The following is a 17,143-nucleotide window of genomic DNA, read 5'->3' on the forward strand; positions in this document are numbered from 1 at the left end:
GCACCGCAATTCAACATTTTTCGACAACAAGTCCGGACAATTGCCACCATTGCCATATTTTTTAATATTTCTTTGAAAAAATTTGATAAGACATTCTTTGAATGTCATACTTTAATGCACCATTTGTTGAATAAATACATTTTAGCTGTGACGTCAGGAAAAAAATCACAAAAACATGGTATTTTTCGTATGGTTTGACCTTACCCCCTTGAATGATAGGTTGATATTCGACCGTCACAATGTAATAGTGCTAGAAGAAATGCATAGTTGGACCCGAACTTTCGATGACAATGCTTTGCTGTTAATCTTTTACCTTACCAAAGTCAACAGCAAGATTCTGCAGAATGCGGTATGGTTCGGTATTAAAACCGTATGCCCCACTTAGGTCAGAATGGGATCCTTCATATATTACATGTTTGTAAACATTGATTCCCCTTGGCTCATTCGTCCTTTCGAACCAAATAGTTCTTGGTACTACCAATTGATTTTCTTAACGGGTTGGTAATTCGTTTAGTTTTTGCAATACCTTTCAATTTATGTATCGATTTATTTTCATTTCTTCGTGTATATATAAATCAAAATGTATTGCAAAGACTAAACGAATTACCAACCCGTTAGGAAAATCAATTGGTAGTACGAAGAACTATTTGGTTCGAAAGGACGAATGAGCTAAGGGGAAGAATCAATGTTTACAGAGATGTAATATATGAATACCAGTCAGAAATCTCGAACGGCCTGGTCAACAGAATTGTTGCGTTGACCGGGGACGGAAATTATCATGTTGTTCCGGTCAGACCGGATGCCACACGCCGTGGCATAATGTTCACTTCGAAAAGTCTGTGTAGCTTGTGGAGACTTCCAAAATTCGCCTTACTGCCCTGCCCCCCAAACAAAAAAAGATTTAACTGCCAAGGTAAGCACACGGCAAACTACAGGAGCGATATACAAAGAGATGAATGACCGCATGCGAAAATCGACAGTAAAGCGTCATCAGAATACCCAACATGCGTACACTTACTCGCGTACGACGCCGAAAGTATTTTTCGACACGGTTGCAAGATACTCATTTGGTTAACTAAATACTCAGAAAGTCTTCTCATACGCCGATGCCCTTCGATCAGGGACGGGAAACCCACTCCAGTCTAATCCAGAAAACGCTCATTTGATCCAAGTACAGTCACGATCTGGAATCTATGATGGTCACCATGCAACAAAGTATGATGGAATTCATGTCATTCATGAAAACGACCATGCATGCTACTTGCAGCTAAGCAGTCCAAATAACAGATGGCAAATCCACGAATAACAATGTATAACGCCAATGGCGTTTCACGGCACAACCTTGAAGTAACACAGTTCCTGAATGATAATCATGTCGACATTATGCTACTGGTAGATAAGCACCTGACAAACAAATACAACTTCCAAATAAGAGGCTACATTTTCTACCGCACTTGCAATCATAAAACCGAACAACAAATTTGACTATGTCTCCCCTGGCAGCCCCACATACTGGCCAACAGACCCTAGGAACGTTCCAGACCTAATAGACTTTGCGGTGACAAAAACATTCCCCGCAATATAATAAGAGCCGAAGCGCTTTCGGACCTGTCGTCAGACCATTCGCCAGTGCTAATAACTCTTCTTCGAAGCACACGAACTATAGATCACCCCGTCAGGCTGACTTCGCACACAACCAATTTTTTAAAATATTAAAAGTATGTAAGCTCACACATCAATTTAACCCCTCACTTAAACATCGATGCGGACATCGACTCTACCGATGCTCTTGAACAAGTATTTCTAAAGGCAGCCACTATATCAACAACCCAAGGCACGGGCTGCAATTGAACGGCTAGTCCTAGAAAAGAGGCGCCTGGCAAACTAACAGATCGCCGTCATCAAACCAAATCGAGCTGTAAAGCAAGAAACAGAAAATGCATAGCTACGGAACATTAAAAAACTTTCACCAACTAGTACAAAACATCCTTTGTGGAGGGCTCACCCAATTCTCAGCTCTCCAATTGAAACAGTCACTCCGATAAGAAGTTCATCTGGCAGCTGGGTCCGCACCGAAACTTTTGCTTCACATCTCAGAAACGTCTTCCAGCCGAACCATGCCACTGGTTCAATGTTCCTACCACAAATCAAATCTGAATCTGTTTCCCTGCCACCATTGTTTCAGCCAAAGGATATCGCGAAAGTCATTGGGGAACTGAAACCGAAATTGAACTTCCAAACAATGCCATTGAGGTTATTTGTAAAATCTTCAATGGGATCATAGCTCTCGGCTACTATCCGAAAAAATAAAAAAAAATCTATTATCATTATGATACCGAAGCCCGGAAAGGACCATACAATTCCGTCATCTTACATGTTACTATGTTATCCCTGCTCATCAGTTTGGCTTTCGTCAAAGCCATGGAACAATCGAACAAGTTAACAGAAAAAAATCAGAAGTACGCACAGCCTTTGAGCATCGGGAATACTGCAGTGCAATATTCCTTGATGTATCTCAAGCCTTCGTATGGCTAAATGGCCTCATGCACAAAATCAAAACACATTTGATTGATTACATTCACAAGCTTCTTGAGTCGTATCTATACAACAGAACCTTCGCATTAAGGTGCAACGCAACAACATCCGACGACTACATTATCATAGCTGGAGTCTCGCACGGATGCGCGCGTAGGCCCTAGCCTACTCTGTTCCTCCCATAAACAGCAGATATTCCCACGAACGAGCAGCTAACAACAACTACGTTCACTGACGACACCGCAATTTGAAGTCGCACGAGGTGCCCAGACCGAGTGATAAGACAGCTAGCAAACCACCTCCTCATTGTAGAGAGGTTGCTATCTGATTGGTGGATTAGAATAAATGAACAAAAATGGAAACGCAGCGTTTACTCTCAACAGGCACAAATGCCCCCAGGGGGAGGCACATGCCCTCAATGAATAATACGCAGATTCCCCATGTCAACGACGCAACGTATCTCGGTGTCCACCTTGACAGACGACTAACCTGGAGAAGACACATCGAACGCAAGAAAGTACATCTGGAACTAAAAGCCAGCAGCTTCCACTGAATTCTTAACGCTCGTTCTCCCCTGCGACTGCACTACAAGGTTTTGCTCTACAACTCCACTCTCAAGCCCATCTGGACTAATTGCTCTCAGCTATGGGGGAACGCCAGCAGCAGCAACATAGATATTATACAGCTCGTTCAATCGAAAATCCTGCGAACTATCACTGGGGCAACATTGTATATTCGCAACCAAAACATCCACAGGGATCTAGGCATTATTACCGTAAAAGATAAAATAGACAAACAAAAAGCGTCCTACAATGAACAAATCTCTGTGCTGCCCAATTGCCTTGCAAGAGGCTTGACTTGGGTGTTCTCCCGATCCCGTCTGCAACGCAACGACCTGCCAAGCCAGCAATAAATTTCGGGCCTTCAGCACAATATCAGTCATATGACTGTTAGAGTAATTAGTTAAAGATTTGATATACTTATTGTTAGTATACAAAGGGATAAGATTCAAAAAATAAAAAGCGAACCAAAAAAAAGTCACCATAACCAATTGCAAACGAATATTAACCGTTTGCAAATCCAGACTTTTGGCAACATTGACCTATACTTAAGGCTGGTCTATATCCCGTTTATAACGGCTAAACTTCTTAAAGTAGAACCTTATTCATCGCTTGCGCACGGTTCATGGTTTGTCCTTATTTATGTACCCAAGTCATAATTCTTGCGCAAGCACTCTCTTGGTCATGTCAATAGGACGTAAATTAAAAAGATATGATTATTATAAAAAATATCTTTTCAAAATGTTATAACGATCATACTGAAATTTAGCACACTGTTTCTCTACCTTAATCCACAGGTACTGGCATCAAGTTTTTTATTTATTTTTTATTTTACAATCACGAATATATCTAATTTTTAGACTAAAATGAGGTTCTTTAACTTTAAAGTGCAACCGAAAACCAAAAATAAAAAAAGGAGGAGTTACTTTCGACAACATTGTCTTGCACAATGATTACGTATCATTATATTTATTTATTTAAAGAATTATAAAGGAAAATTTCCTTTTTTTGACCGAATTAACCATACAACATTTTAAAAATGTGATCTGTAGTGACTGGTGGGGATAATTACCTCTCCCTTTTAACCTAGTTGTATCTCACATAAAATACACGTCAAATGAAACCTAAACTGTCAAGATCGGATAATACGAAAAACAGGATTTTGTGGGACTTCTGAAAATGAGAAACTAATTTTGTTCTTGGGTTTGTCAGTTTGTCCGTTTCTCTTAACAGGATGTTTAGAATTTTAGAAATTTAAGAAGTGTTAAACAACTCATTATAAACAATAAAGAGAGTTTACTTCGGCAAGCCGAAGTTTGTATACCCTTGCAGTTATAAGAAAGACTGAAGACCTTTAGTAACACCATGTACAAATTTTAAGGATTGTTGCTGACTTCAGAGATATTAAAAAAAAAATTTCATTTTAGGACCATTTTTTTACATCTATATGTTAGAGTGGTCCGATTTTTATTAAATTGAATTCGAAATTCTTAAAAATATAAAAAATTATATTTCCAATATTATAAGATAATATGTCAAAAAGCCTTAAGCTATATTTTTTTTTCATATTATTTTTCCACCAATATTTCGACCGTTCCTATGACAGCTATATGATATAGTCGTCCGATATTGATAAAATTTAAGTAGAAATTTATAACTAAAAAATATTATTTCCAAGCTTATAAGGTTATATGTCATAAAGCACCACAGCTATAATTTGTTTCATATTATATTCCCACAAATTTTCCGATTGTTCCTATGACAGCTATGATATAATCGATGCAAACAAGATAGGGACCATTTTTTAGTAATTCCGTCAATTATTGAGAAAATTGAAAAGATAAGTCTAGTAATTCTATCGGTTTCTTTTTTTCTTAGCTGTACCGCTGAGGCTATAGGGACTTTTAGGCATGGCAAAATATGAACCATTTATTAAATCGGACCATTGCTTTTGTGCTTCTCTCTCTATGTATCTTTCTCCCTAAAACTCCGCTTAGCTGAGTAAGGCGTGTTTGACGATCGATGCCATACACTAAGGTGCCATAGCCATGCCGACATACGGAGGTGAGGCAATCCAAAGGCGAGCATACTGCGTTCAGAGACACATACTCGCTGAGAAAAAAACGACGAGACAGATAAAATTGACTTGTTGGCTTCTTCAGATTTAATGCAAGAACAAAATGTATTGCTCTCGTCAATAACTATTAACTGGCCTAAAAAACAGCAGTGAAATCGCGAAAGCTATAAATGCTTCAATTTTGGGAGCACGAAACAGATTTAAAAAAGTTTATTTTAGTAGGGTGCCACGACCACCTATGCAGATCAAAGCTGAAATGCTCATTTAAAGCACTAAATTAAAAACTTATTGGAAGATTCGAGTTGGATTAAGGATTATTCCTTTTTGTCGCAATGTTATTTTAGGTAGGCAAGAAATCTGTCTATTAGGGTGAAAGCGGCTCCTTTATCATCCAACGCAAACTCTGCGCAGCAATTTTACTCATATAATATATAGAAAGGCACTTCTAGACGACTTGAAAATCCTGCACGCCTTCCTAATGTACCATTATGTTCAGGATACCTAGAAAGAGGTCCGTGGAAAACGAGAGCGTAACTTCCAGATGCACTACAGGGGTTGTCCCTTGATGTTTCATTTCAATGACGCCAATTTCATTGGGAATTTGGTACCCACCTTGGACTTTTTCAATCGCGTTTGTGTAGACTCAAGTGTTACTTTTAGATTAATAAGTATTCTATAATTGTATAAGGTACTCGGCCCTTATGCGAACTTGGACAATAAAGAACGCACCGTATGATGTTGCGAATACAAGCCATAATCTCGGAATCGCTTCGGTCTCCAGAACAACACCTCTTGATACCACGGATCGATCAACCACTCTTTCAACCGCTTATTTTCAACTTGACCGACCGGGCGGTCGTCTGAACACCACGCAGAAGCTGACACCTTGCGCTAGTCTGCTATCTTGCCCCGTTTTACTCCTTTTCCTTCGCTTTTAACTTGAAAAAACCTTAACACAAGATATCAAATCGCTTTACTGTTTTATTTTTATATATAAGTGTGATAAATTGTGTAGAATACATAAGCATATGCATCGGGTGGTCAACCATATCCCTATTATTGCAGAGTAATTTTAAACGTCATGCATTGGGCTTACCTTTCCAGCTTAACCATATTCTTTCCTCTTTGAGACTCGACTTGATTTTTAAAATCAACTTTACCACCATTGAAGCAACGTTTTTTCACTTTCAAGAATTGAAAATCTGCCATCGAAGTAGACATTGTGTATTCAAGGGGTAATTTTATGAAGTAAAAAATATAAAGTTGTCAGTCAAGTCCCTGTCAGAGTGAACTCTCCCATTAAGGCCTGAGAAAAACAAATTTTTTAATAGGATGAACCACACAGATTATCAGGACTGTCTGTTTTCCTCCAACTCTTTTTATGTTATGAGCTTTTAATGGCTTGAAACAACTATATGTTGGACCATATTACCCAATTTCCCCGTAAGATTAAAAACTATAAGACGATTTAAAGATGTATATTATTATTGGTTTAACAATTTAACAGATTAGTAATATAATTTTTACACCGAACAAGATATAAAAACTTAGATACAGACCATTAGATATAAATATTTTTCAAATAATAAGAGCAATGATTAAAGTCAATTTAAATATAAAAAAAACACATGTTATAAATAATAACTGCAAAATAATTAATTATAAGTGCAAGTATTTTGAATGATGTTTACCACCGGTTTTGGACAAACTCAATATTCATTTGTTGAAATATATTTTCCTGCAAGTAAAACAGTTTTTTAATACGATTTACAGTACGATATTACCTTTTATTACCTGGCTACTTTTTTCCTGAACTTAAAATTTAGTTTAATGCAAGCGACAATGTATTTTTTGCAGTGCTGAAATTATCTATGTATTCAAAAAATATCCTCATTAAATGGATGTACCAGTCGAATTAAGTTTTTATAAGAAAGCATACCTTATTCCTTTTGAAAGTTATCTGTTTTTGCTTCTGAAGTCGTCGTGGTTGGCTCTCTACAATCCACAGAGTTTTCTATTCCGGACGTTGCCATTTCTTGTTCCAACTTATCTGTCAAAAACCTTACATTATGTATACAATTTTCCACTATGTCCGTACGTCCAATTTTGCCAAGGGCTTCAGCTAATACATTTCCTGTGGAAATGCCCCCTTGTTTAAGCCATAATTGCAATGTTACCATGCTCTGCTGCATGCAATCATCACTATTGTACTCAGCTTTGACAAGCTCGATATCGGTCTCGGGAACACCCAATTCTTTAGCTAGCTCAGGCCAGTCACCACCTATTTGGCTACACACATCGATTAATGTTATATCAGCACTTTGAATCATTTCGCTGAATTTCTTATAAACTCCGGTAAAATCAATTTTTTTTATATCTTTCTCAGACGGCGCTGTTTCTGTTCTTTTTTCTGAACTTAGCAGATCATTATAGTTCATGTTACCACTCAAACTCACACTCTCATTTATGTTTTCCAGATGCTTTGTCATAGTTTTTAAATCTACTGACACATTCAAAGTACAAAGAGGATTCTGTGGCAATTCATCAGGCCCAGCCTTTGGATTGGTCATAAAACAGATACGACCTTGTGGAAATTCTGGATCTTTAATATGAGCAATAAATGAGAGACGATTTTCGCAAAATGCTTGGAATTTGGTACTAAGTTGCTCACCGGTTTTTAAAACAGGGACGATACTACCAGCAAATTCTAGGTATATATTTTGATCCTGCAATACTTCAATATCCCTACTTTTTGCAACCTCTGTAAAGTATTCCTGTTGTTCAAGCGTCTTGTCCTCTTTATCATCTGTCATACAAAACACTGAAAATTTTGCTTCTATTTTAGAGAGACGTTTAGCGAAGACAACAAACTTTACAAGAAAAGGAACTTTGGTCAAATGACTGTAAAGTTCGCTTGCCATTCGTCCGGCGTCTACAACATTGCGACAATCCATCAGCCAAAAACGGGCTGAAACTGTAGTTGTAAATGTAATACTATCTTTAACAAAAGAAAGCGGAGTTGATCCAGTAACATCCTCCCAAGTTGCACGCGTTTGACCACCGGTAATGGAACACAGTAGTCTAAGAGTAGGCGAATTCGAATTTCCATTACCGTAGCATGCATTAACCATACTTTTGGTACAAGCTTTTGGAGCAGGAATACTAAGTGTAATTGCCTTATGAAATTTTCTTCGGCGTGGTTCCACAGTGACTATTGGTGAGACAGCAACACCTTGGCCAAGCAGCTTAGAACATCCAACCAAGTCCACCGGCTGTGCCTGAAGGCCGACTCGAATTTTCTTGGTCAAGGCATGAGGTGGAAATATAGCTTGAACCTGCGGTACTGCTGTAGAGAAAACTGTGCCACCATCAGGTCCGATAGCGTGGACTTCTTGACGAACACGTGAAACAACAGCAAAAAAGTGCGGTATGTTTTGCGTTACTATTCGAACGATACGATCTGTATGTAATTCATCCATTTGATTAAAGTCGCCAACGTGTTCGCCTTTATAAAAATCGTTTATATTTCCCTCACTTTCGTATAGGTTATGCTCTCGCCAACTTTCTCCGTCGTCGGAACGCAGTATAATAATTTCGCGCTCGTTTTCTCTAAGGGTGCCGAAATGAGGAACTTCTAGAGTGATCGGACTAAATAAATAAAAATCAATTAATAATTGAACAGGTAATTGAACAACATCACGTTTACCTTAAAAAAATTCCATCAACAGGTGACATTTCCAATATACGACTCACAAGTGCTTCCCCCTCCATTAAAGGAGGAGGGTTGACTACCCTATGCGGTTTAACATAACGACATGTTAGTCTTGTGGGTTCAGCACAGGCCTTTGGGGGAACGATTATTCTCACGCCACTGTGCCGATATCCGCGCATTGATCCACCACGTGCGTCTACTAAAAATGATACGAGGAACCTGTAAAACTAAATTTTCTAAGGTATTTTCCTTAACAAGTTAAGATATGATGCTTACCCTAGTTGCACCCGGGGTCGGGCAATGGGGACATTATCGGGTTTTAGTTCCATTTCAGATGTTCTTATAAATTTGATGCCGTTGTGTTGTATTTCTATGTATCACAATTAATAAAAAAGAATCCTTTTAAACCTTATTAATAATAATATTTTTAGTAACTTAGAAAAGGGTAGAAAAAAACATTTAATTCATATGTGAATGTTTCGTTTTACCATGAACTATTCTATTAATAAAATAAGTAGAAGCGCTGTATGGCCAATGCCTTGTAAATTAGATACCCTTTACTATGTAAACTAGCTTAAAAAATATATACCTTAAACTTGAAAAACAAGAACATCGATGTTTACATTTTTTTTAAGGTATCACTCATTACAATTTTATCTTTTGGCTGTGAGGTTTGGAGGAATCACTCACGTTTCGTATTGTAACTTTACCCCTTATATACCTTTTGTAAAATAATCGGGTTGAAGTATTTAAATAAAAAAAAAAGTTGTTTGAAAGTTGCAGGAAATGCATGGCCGATCAACTGATCAATCAACTGATAGCCACGATATTTTGTAAACGACTTTCGCCTGTGAATGTTGACTGACTCGTCCCTAGCTACGCTTCGGTCTTGCTTAAATATGTTAAGGTCTGAGTGCATTCTTCTTGGGTTGTTTAGAACACAGTGTTTGTAATTTAACAGAACATACAAAACAAAATGTTGAGGGAATTTTATTAGTTCATATGAGAACTACATTTATCTGGGTGAAAATGCTGTTAAGTATTATATTAATATTGTTTATTTTCTTTTCGATTGAATAAAAAAATCGTAAATTCACCCTAAAAACAATAAATACAACAAATTGGCTGTCAATTTTTTGTCAAATGACCAAATGCTTTAACTTGAAAAGCTTGAAAATTAAGAGAAAGTATTTATTTATCAAAACTTTTGTTTTCTAAAGGTGCGATCTTCATTAGCTTTTTACCTCCTGCAGAGGTGTTTTTGCTTAATATCAGATGTTTTTGTTATTTAACACAATTATATAATTCATCTACTTGCACCAAATAAATAGTAATTAAGTTTTTTATGAGGAGCGTACACCCTAAAACTTATGGATAGACAAAAAAAAAGTTAACCGCTGAGGCAGTGTACAGTGTACAGAAACCGTATATTTGCAAAATATTCATAAAAATAAATAAATAGTACCTATAAAAGCTATATGTATGATACAGTCATCCGATTTTAACATAAACCAAGAAAGGAAATTAACTACAGCATTCTCACGTTTTTATACCCTTGCAGTTATAAGAAATAGTCAACGTTAGTAATACCATGTTTAATTTTCCATTGTTGCTAATAGCTTCAGTGATACATAAAAAAAAATTTTTTAATTATTTAATTAGTTTTCTAAACTTTTTATCGACAGCCTAAAATTAGAGTCGTCCGTTTCTTGTTAAATTTAATTCGAAATTGTTATAAATAAAACAAGAAAGGAAGTTAACTTCGGCAAGACGAAGTTTATATACCCTTGCAGTTTTAAGAAATACAATTTAATTCGAAATTCACAACTAAATAAAAAATGTTATTTCCAAGCTTAGAAGGTTATATGTTAAAAAACACCGAAGATATACTTTTTTTTTATATTTTTCCCGATAGTTCCAATGAGAGCTATAAGTTATAGTTGTCCGGTACGGCTGGTTCCGACTTATGTACTACCTGCAATAGAAATAGACTTTTGGGAAAGTTTAAGCCCGATAGCTTTATAACTGAGAGACTAGTTTGCGTAGAAACGGACAGACAGACGGTCATGGCTAGATCGACTCGTCTAGAGACGCTGATCAAGAATATATATCCTTTATGGGGTCGGAAACGTCTCCTTCACTGCGTTGCTTATGACTGAAATCATTATACCCTCTGCAAGGGTATAAAAATTATAAGATAATATGTCAAAAAAATGCGCGAAGGCGACTACATATATACGAGTACAAAAAGAAATGTAATCTCACTTAAAATACGCATCGAATGAATCTTCAAAATCGGATGCTCCGTTGAAAAGTAATATGCAAAACAAGATTTTTGGAATCTTTCAATATGAAAATTTTATTTTGTTTTTAAGTTTATCAATTTGTAACAAATCCTTATTTAAGAGTCCCGAAAATTCTAAACGATGTTAAACAGCTTAAAATAAGAAACAATAGTTCTAATACTCAAAAAAAAAAACTGGTTTAGCGAGAAAACATATACTCGTATAATTAGCTGCATTTTGTATACCCGTAGTCTCTGAAGTACTGAAGCTACAAGCTTGTGCTATACGTCGTTAGAAAGGTATTTCAAAATAATATGTACGCCTTTTCTCATGCTGAACCAATAGTAGCTATTACAGCATTCGTTTTAATTCTTTTTCGAAGTGCAATATACATTTTATTAGTTGTTTACAATTTTTTGTTTGTATTCAAGCCTCTGTGACCGTAAATAATGATGATTGACCTCATGATACTTAACAAAAAGTTTAGAATTTCCGTTTAATTCCATAAATCATCTTGTATATAAAAAACATTTTTATCGAAAAGAAACCACCAAACGGTCGCACACCCACATGAACACAGTTAAGAAAAAGCAAAAAAAAATTACGTCTAACCTTCGCTTTATTATTTATTGATTTGACACCTTTATCTTATTTTAAACTCATTGACATACATTTTTATACGTGAACGTATACATAATCAATAAAAAAAAAAACGAGTTAAAAATTTATTGACGATCGAGCCTGTGTTCTTGCGTTCGATGTGTCTTCTCCAGGTTAGTCGTCTGTCAAGGTGGACACCGAGATACGTTGCGTCGTTGACATGGGGAATCTGCGTATTATTTATTGAGGGCATGTGCCTCCCCCTGGGGGCATTTGTGCCTGTTGAGAGTAAACGCTGCGTTTCCATTTTTGTTCATTTATTCTAATCCACCAATCAGATAGCAACCTCTCTACAATGAGGAGGTGGTTTGCTAGCTGTCTTATCACTCGGTCTGGGCACCTCGTGCGACTTCAAATTGCGGTGTCGTCAGTGAACGTAGTTGTTGTTAGCTGCTCGTTCGTGGGAATATCTGCTGTTTATGGGAGGAACAGAGTAGGCTAGGGCCTACGCGCGCATCCGTGCGAGACTCCAGCTATGATAATGTAGTCGTCGGATGTTGTTGCGTTGCACCTTAATGCGAAGGTTCTGTTGTATAGATACGACTCAAGAAGCTTGTGAATGTAATCAATCAAATGTGTTTTGATTTTGTGCATGAGGCCATTTAGCCATACGAAGGCTTGAGATACATCAAGGAATATTGCACTGCAGTATTCCCGATGCTCAAAGGCTGTGCGTACTTCTGATTTTTTTCTGTTAACTTGTTCGATTGTTCCATGGCTTTGACGAAAGCCAAACTGATGAGCAGGGATAACATAGTAACATGTAAGATGACGGAATTGTATGGTCCTTTCCGGGCTTCGGTATCATAATGATAATAGATTTTTTTTTATTTTTTCGGATAGTAGCCGAGAGCTATGATCCCATTGAAGATTTTACAAATAACCTCAATGGCATTGTTTGGAAGTTCAATTTCGGTTTCAGTTCCCCAATGACTTTCGCGATATCCTTTGGCTGAAACAATGGTGGCAGGGAAACAGATTCAGATTTGATTTGTGGTAGGAACATTGAACCAGTGGCATGGTTGGGCTGGAAGACGTTTCTGAGATGTGAAGCAAAAGTTTCGGTGCGGACCCAGCTGCCAGATGAACTTCTTATCGGAGTGACTGTTTCAATTGGAGAGCTGAGAATTGGGTGAGCCCTCCACAAAGGATGTTTTGTACTAGTTGGTGAAAGTTTTTTAATGTTCCGTAGCTATGCATTTTCTGTTTCTTGCTTTACAGCTCGATTTGGTTTGATGACGGCGATCTGTTAGTTTGCCAGGCGCCTCTTTTCTAGGACTAGCCGTTCAATTGCAGCCCGTGCCTTGGGTTGTTGATATAGTGGCTGCCTTTAGAAATACTTGTTCAAGAGCATCGGTAGAGTCGATGTCCGCATCGATGTTTAAGTGAGGGGTTAAATTGATGTGTGAGCTTACATACTTTTAATATTTTAAAAAATTGGTTGTGTGCGAAGTCAGCCTGTCGGGGTGATCTATAGTTCGTGTGCTTTGAAGAAGAGTTATTAGCACTGGCGAATGGTCTGACGACAGGTCCGAAAGCGCTTCGGCTCTTATTATATTGCGGGGAATGTTTTTGTCACCGCAAAGTCTATTAGGTCTGGAACGTTCCTAGGGTCTGTTGGCCAGTATGTGGGGCTGCCAGGGGAGACATAGTCAAATTTGTTGTTCGGTTTTATGATTGCAAGTGCGGTAGAAAATGTAGCCTCTTATTTGGAAGTTGTATTTGTTTGTCAGGTGCTTATCTACCAGTAGCATAATGTCGACATGATTATCATTCAGGAACTGTGTTACTTCAAGGTTGTGCCGTGAAACGCCATTGGCGTTATACATTGTTATTCGTGGATTTGCCATCTGTTATTTGGACTGCTTAGCTGCAAGTAGCATGCATGGTCGTTTTCATGAATGACATGAATTCCATCATACTTTGTTGCATGGTGACCATCATAGATTCCAGAGCGTGACTGTACTTGGATCAAATGAGCGTTTTCTGGATTAGACTGGAGTGGGTTTCCCTTCCCTGATCGAAGGGCATAGGCGTATGAGAAGACTTTCTGAGTATTTAGTTGACCAAATGAGGATCTTGCAACTTGAACAGTAAGCCATGGTGTGTCCATACCCCTAACAATTTGTGCATTGCATTGGGTCGTTCTTCAGATTCCGGTCTGACCGGAACAACATGAAAGTTTCCGTCCCCGGTCAGCGCAACAAGTCTGTTGACCAAGGCATTCGAGATTTTCTCCCTAATGAGCCTGTTCTGATTCGTTTTCTGCTAGAAGCGCACATCTATTGATGCTGGATCTCCCGAGTAATTTATTTTCTATTTGGACACGGTTTATTTCAGAGTTGTTACCTACTGCGGTATTCTGCGGGCTAATCTTACGCTTGATATGGAATAAAGACAAATTTAGTGCGGATGCAGAAGTTTTACCGTTGCATGTTGTTGCTGCGCCAGGGATCAAAACTGAAGGTGGGGGGTTTTGCATTGTTGAATCCATGCCGTCGGAGTAGGGGTATTACGGGTATACAAAATGTAGCTTTTTATAGTTGTTTTTTCGATAAAACTAGCAACTTTTTCCAAAAGTGGTACAACTAATATTTCTTATATTAAGCTCTTCTAAAATAACATTTTGTGACAAACAAAATAAAATTTTCATTTTGAGAGGACCCCGAAAATCTTGTTTTGCATTTTACTTTTTATTGGAGCATACGATTTTGTCAGTTGAGGTGTTTTGTAGCGGAATAGCGGGGGTTATTTATGACCATCGGCCCTAACAAATCAAATTCCATATTTTCACTTTCACACTTTCGTCTCTCTTTCTCCCAAACCAATTAATTTTCTTTAAGCCTTGGACGATTGCACTAAAATTTCATTTATTCCTGTACATACAGCAAACTTAATCCTCTTTTATCTGTCTTTTTTCTTAGGCTCACTAAGTAACTCAGCAACGAAAAGCTTTGTTCGTATTAAGCGTTTAGTAAGAGAGAAAATAGTGTGTAACAAAACAAAATAAAAACTAATAGCCGAGTTTAAAGTCAGTGGAACTGAAGGCCCGGCAATACAAATTTTTTTTAGTTAGCCATAACATTTTTGACATTTAGAGTTACGAAAAAGAAAATTAAAACATGATCTTTAAAAATGTATCTCAAAGATTATGTAATATATGTAATTTTTCGGATCATTCCTATAGAAATTCTTTGATATAAAGTATACATATTCTCGATCAGCATCACTAGACGAGTCGATCTAGTTATGTCCGTCCGTCTGTACCTCTGTCTGTCCGTTTCTACGCAAACTAGTCCCTCAGTTGTTGATCGCGCTGAAACTTTCCCAAAAGTCCTTTTTCTATTGCAGGTAGTACATATAAAAGTCGGAACCAGCCGGATCGGACAACTATATCTTAAAGCTTCCATAGGAACTATCGGGAGAAAAATTTAAAAAAAATTATATTTAATGTTTTTTAACATATAACCTTCTAAGCTTAGAAATAACATTTTTTAATTAGTTCTGAATTTTGAAATTAAATTTTATCGAAATCGGAAGACTATATCGCTGTCATAGGAACAAACGGAAAATTAGGGGTAAAATAATATGAAAAAATTATATCTTCGGTGTTTTTTAACTTATAACCTTCTACGCTTGGAAATAACATTTTTTATTTTGTTCTGAATTAAATTTTATCAAAATCGGACGACTATATCATATAGTTGTCATAGCAAAAATTGGTGGAAAAATAATATGAAACAAATTATAGCTTTGGTGCTTTTTGACATATTATCTTATAATATGGGGAATATAATTTTTTAAGTTTTGAAGAATTTCGAATTCAATTTAATAATAAAAATTGGACTACTCTAACATATAGATGTCAAAAAATGGTCTGAAAAAAGAATGAAATATATTTTATTTTAATATCACTGAAGTCAGCAACAATACTTAATAATTTCACATGGCAAGGGTATACAAACTTGGGCTTGCCAATATTAACTTCCTTTCTTATTTTTATCTCTGAACTTGAAACGATTGGTCTTCAAAAATAAATCGTACTTTTAACGTACTCAACTTATTTAAGCTAAAATTGTTTATTTTTTTGCGGAAGTGAACTTTTTTTTTAAGATTACCTTTTTCGACGATCGGGGAAGCGGACACATCAGTCTGGTCATGTTCAGGATTAGTAGTATCGAAGTTTTGGTGCTCCTGAATGTAAGTAGCTTTTAAATCATCAGTTGCCATGTATTTGTAATGATTTTGGTCCAACAAATCATCGCCAACTTCGTCTTCGCAATCGGAAAGCAAAGTTTCATGCATAACCTCTGGAGACATTACTTTGCATTTCTCTTGTATCACACCCGAATTGGTATCAACAATGGATGTTGATGTGACAGTTTTAAGGGTTTCCATAACCGTTATATATCCTAAATTACTTGCAATGTGTAGAGCTGTATTACCGTTCTGAAAGAATATTTAATAACTCATTAAAACATACAGCAAAGGCTTAATGTGGGTATGAAAATTGTATGTCGCCCAATGAGTTGTATAGCGTAAAAAATTAAAAAACAAGGAAGAACGCTATAGTCGAGTGCCTCGACTATCAAAAACCCGTTACTCAGCTTAAGGAAGCAAAAGGAAAATTTAGATATATTAGCAGCAAAGCGTTATTGTAAAGAGCCAAAAATCTTGCTTTTGGTATAACTTTTGAGCGGAACGTTGGATTTTAACATATGAGGTGTTATTCCACGCGTATTTTGAGTAAGAATAAAACTAGGCTCATAAATAAGCAAAAAAACATATAACTTATATATAATCAATATTTTTGAGGTTTATAATTAAACAAAAACATTTCTGATCGAGGTAAAAACCAAGTGACGACCAAATAAAAGTTCTGATAATAACTTTTGTGACAAAAATGTTTTATACGACCAACTAAATACACTTTAATTAATTTTTTACACAAACACAAGTATATTGAATAGCAGCGTGCCAAATGCAAAAGCGATTAGGAAAAAATTCAAAATACCAATATTTAGCTACTTAAAGCTGATTTCTCGCCAAACTAGCTAGTTTTTCCAAAAGTGGTAGAAGTAAAGATTCTTATATTGAGCTGTTTAACATAATATAAAATTTCAGGTCTCTAAAATAAAGTTTAAACTAGGAAACAAAATCTTGTTTTACGTATTACTTTTGAACGGAGTAACCGTGTCGCGTATTTTAAGTAAGAAGACAACTAGGTGAATAAAGGGGGTATTTATCCCCATCGTCCCCAACAGATTAAATCAAAGTCTTGGTATGCAATCTTTTTATACCCTAGCGATCGGAA

At 36.7% G+C, this 17,143-nt stretch overlaps 1 protein-coding gene across 7 annotated transcripts in view; it reads right to left on the reverse strand.

Moving 5' to 3' along the window:
* Positions 1–6,635: 6,635 nt before the first annotated feature.
* LOC108024900 (ankyrin-3) overlaps positions 6,636–17,143 on the reverse strand; it is a 35,661-nt gene continuing 25,153 nt past the window's right edge. For all 7 annotated transcript variants that reach the window (XM_050886872.1, XM_050886869.1, XM_050886871.1 and 4 more), the window contains 6 exons: positions 15,948–16,278; positions 9,161–9,254; positions 8,879–9,103; positions 7,112–8,820; positions 6,967–7,041; positions 6,636–6,910 (listed from right to left, as the gene is read on the reverse strand). In XM_050886872.1, the coding sequence (XP_050742829.1) occupies positions 7,113–8,820; positions 8,879–9,103; positions 9,161–9,254; positions 15,948–16,278 (2,358 nt within the window). In that variant the 3' untranslated portion in view covers positions 6,636–6,910; positions 6,967–7,041; position 7,112. The remainder of the gene's footprint in view (positions 6,911–6,966; positions 7,042–7,111; positions 8,821–8,878; positions 9,104–9,160; positions 9,255–15,947; positions 16,279–17,143) is intronic.

The sequence above is a fragment of the Drosophila biarmipes genome, chromosome 4 (genome assembly GCF_025231255.1).
Source record: "Drosophila biarmipes strain raj3 chromosome 4, RU_DBia_V1.1, whole genome shotgun sequence".
Classification (NCBI taxonomy): Eukaryota; Metazoa; Arthropoda; class Insecta; order Diptera; family Drosophilidae; genus Drosophila; species Drosophila biarmipes.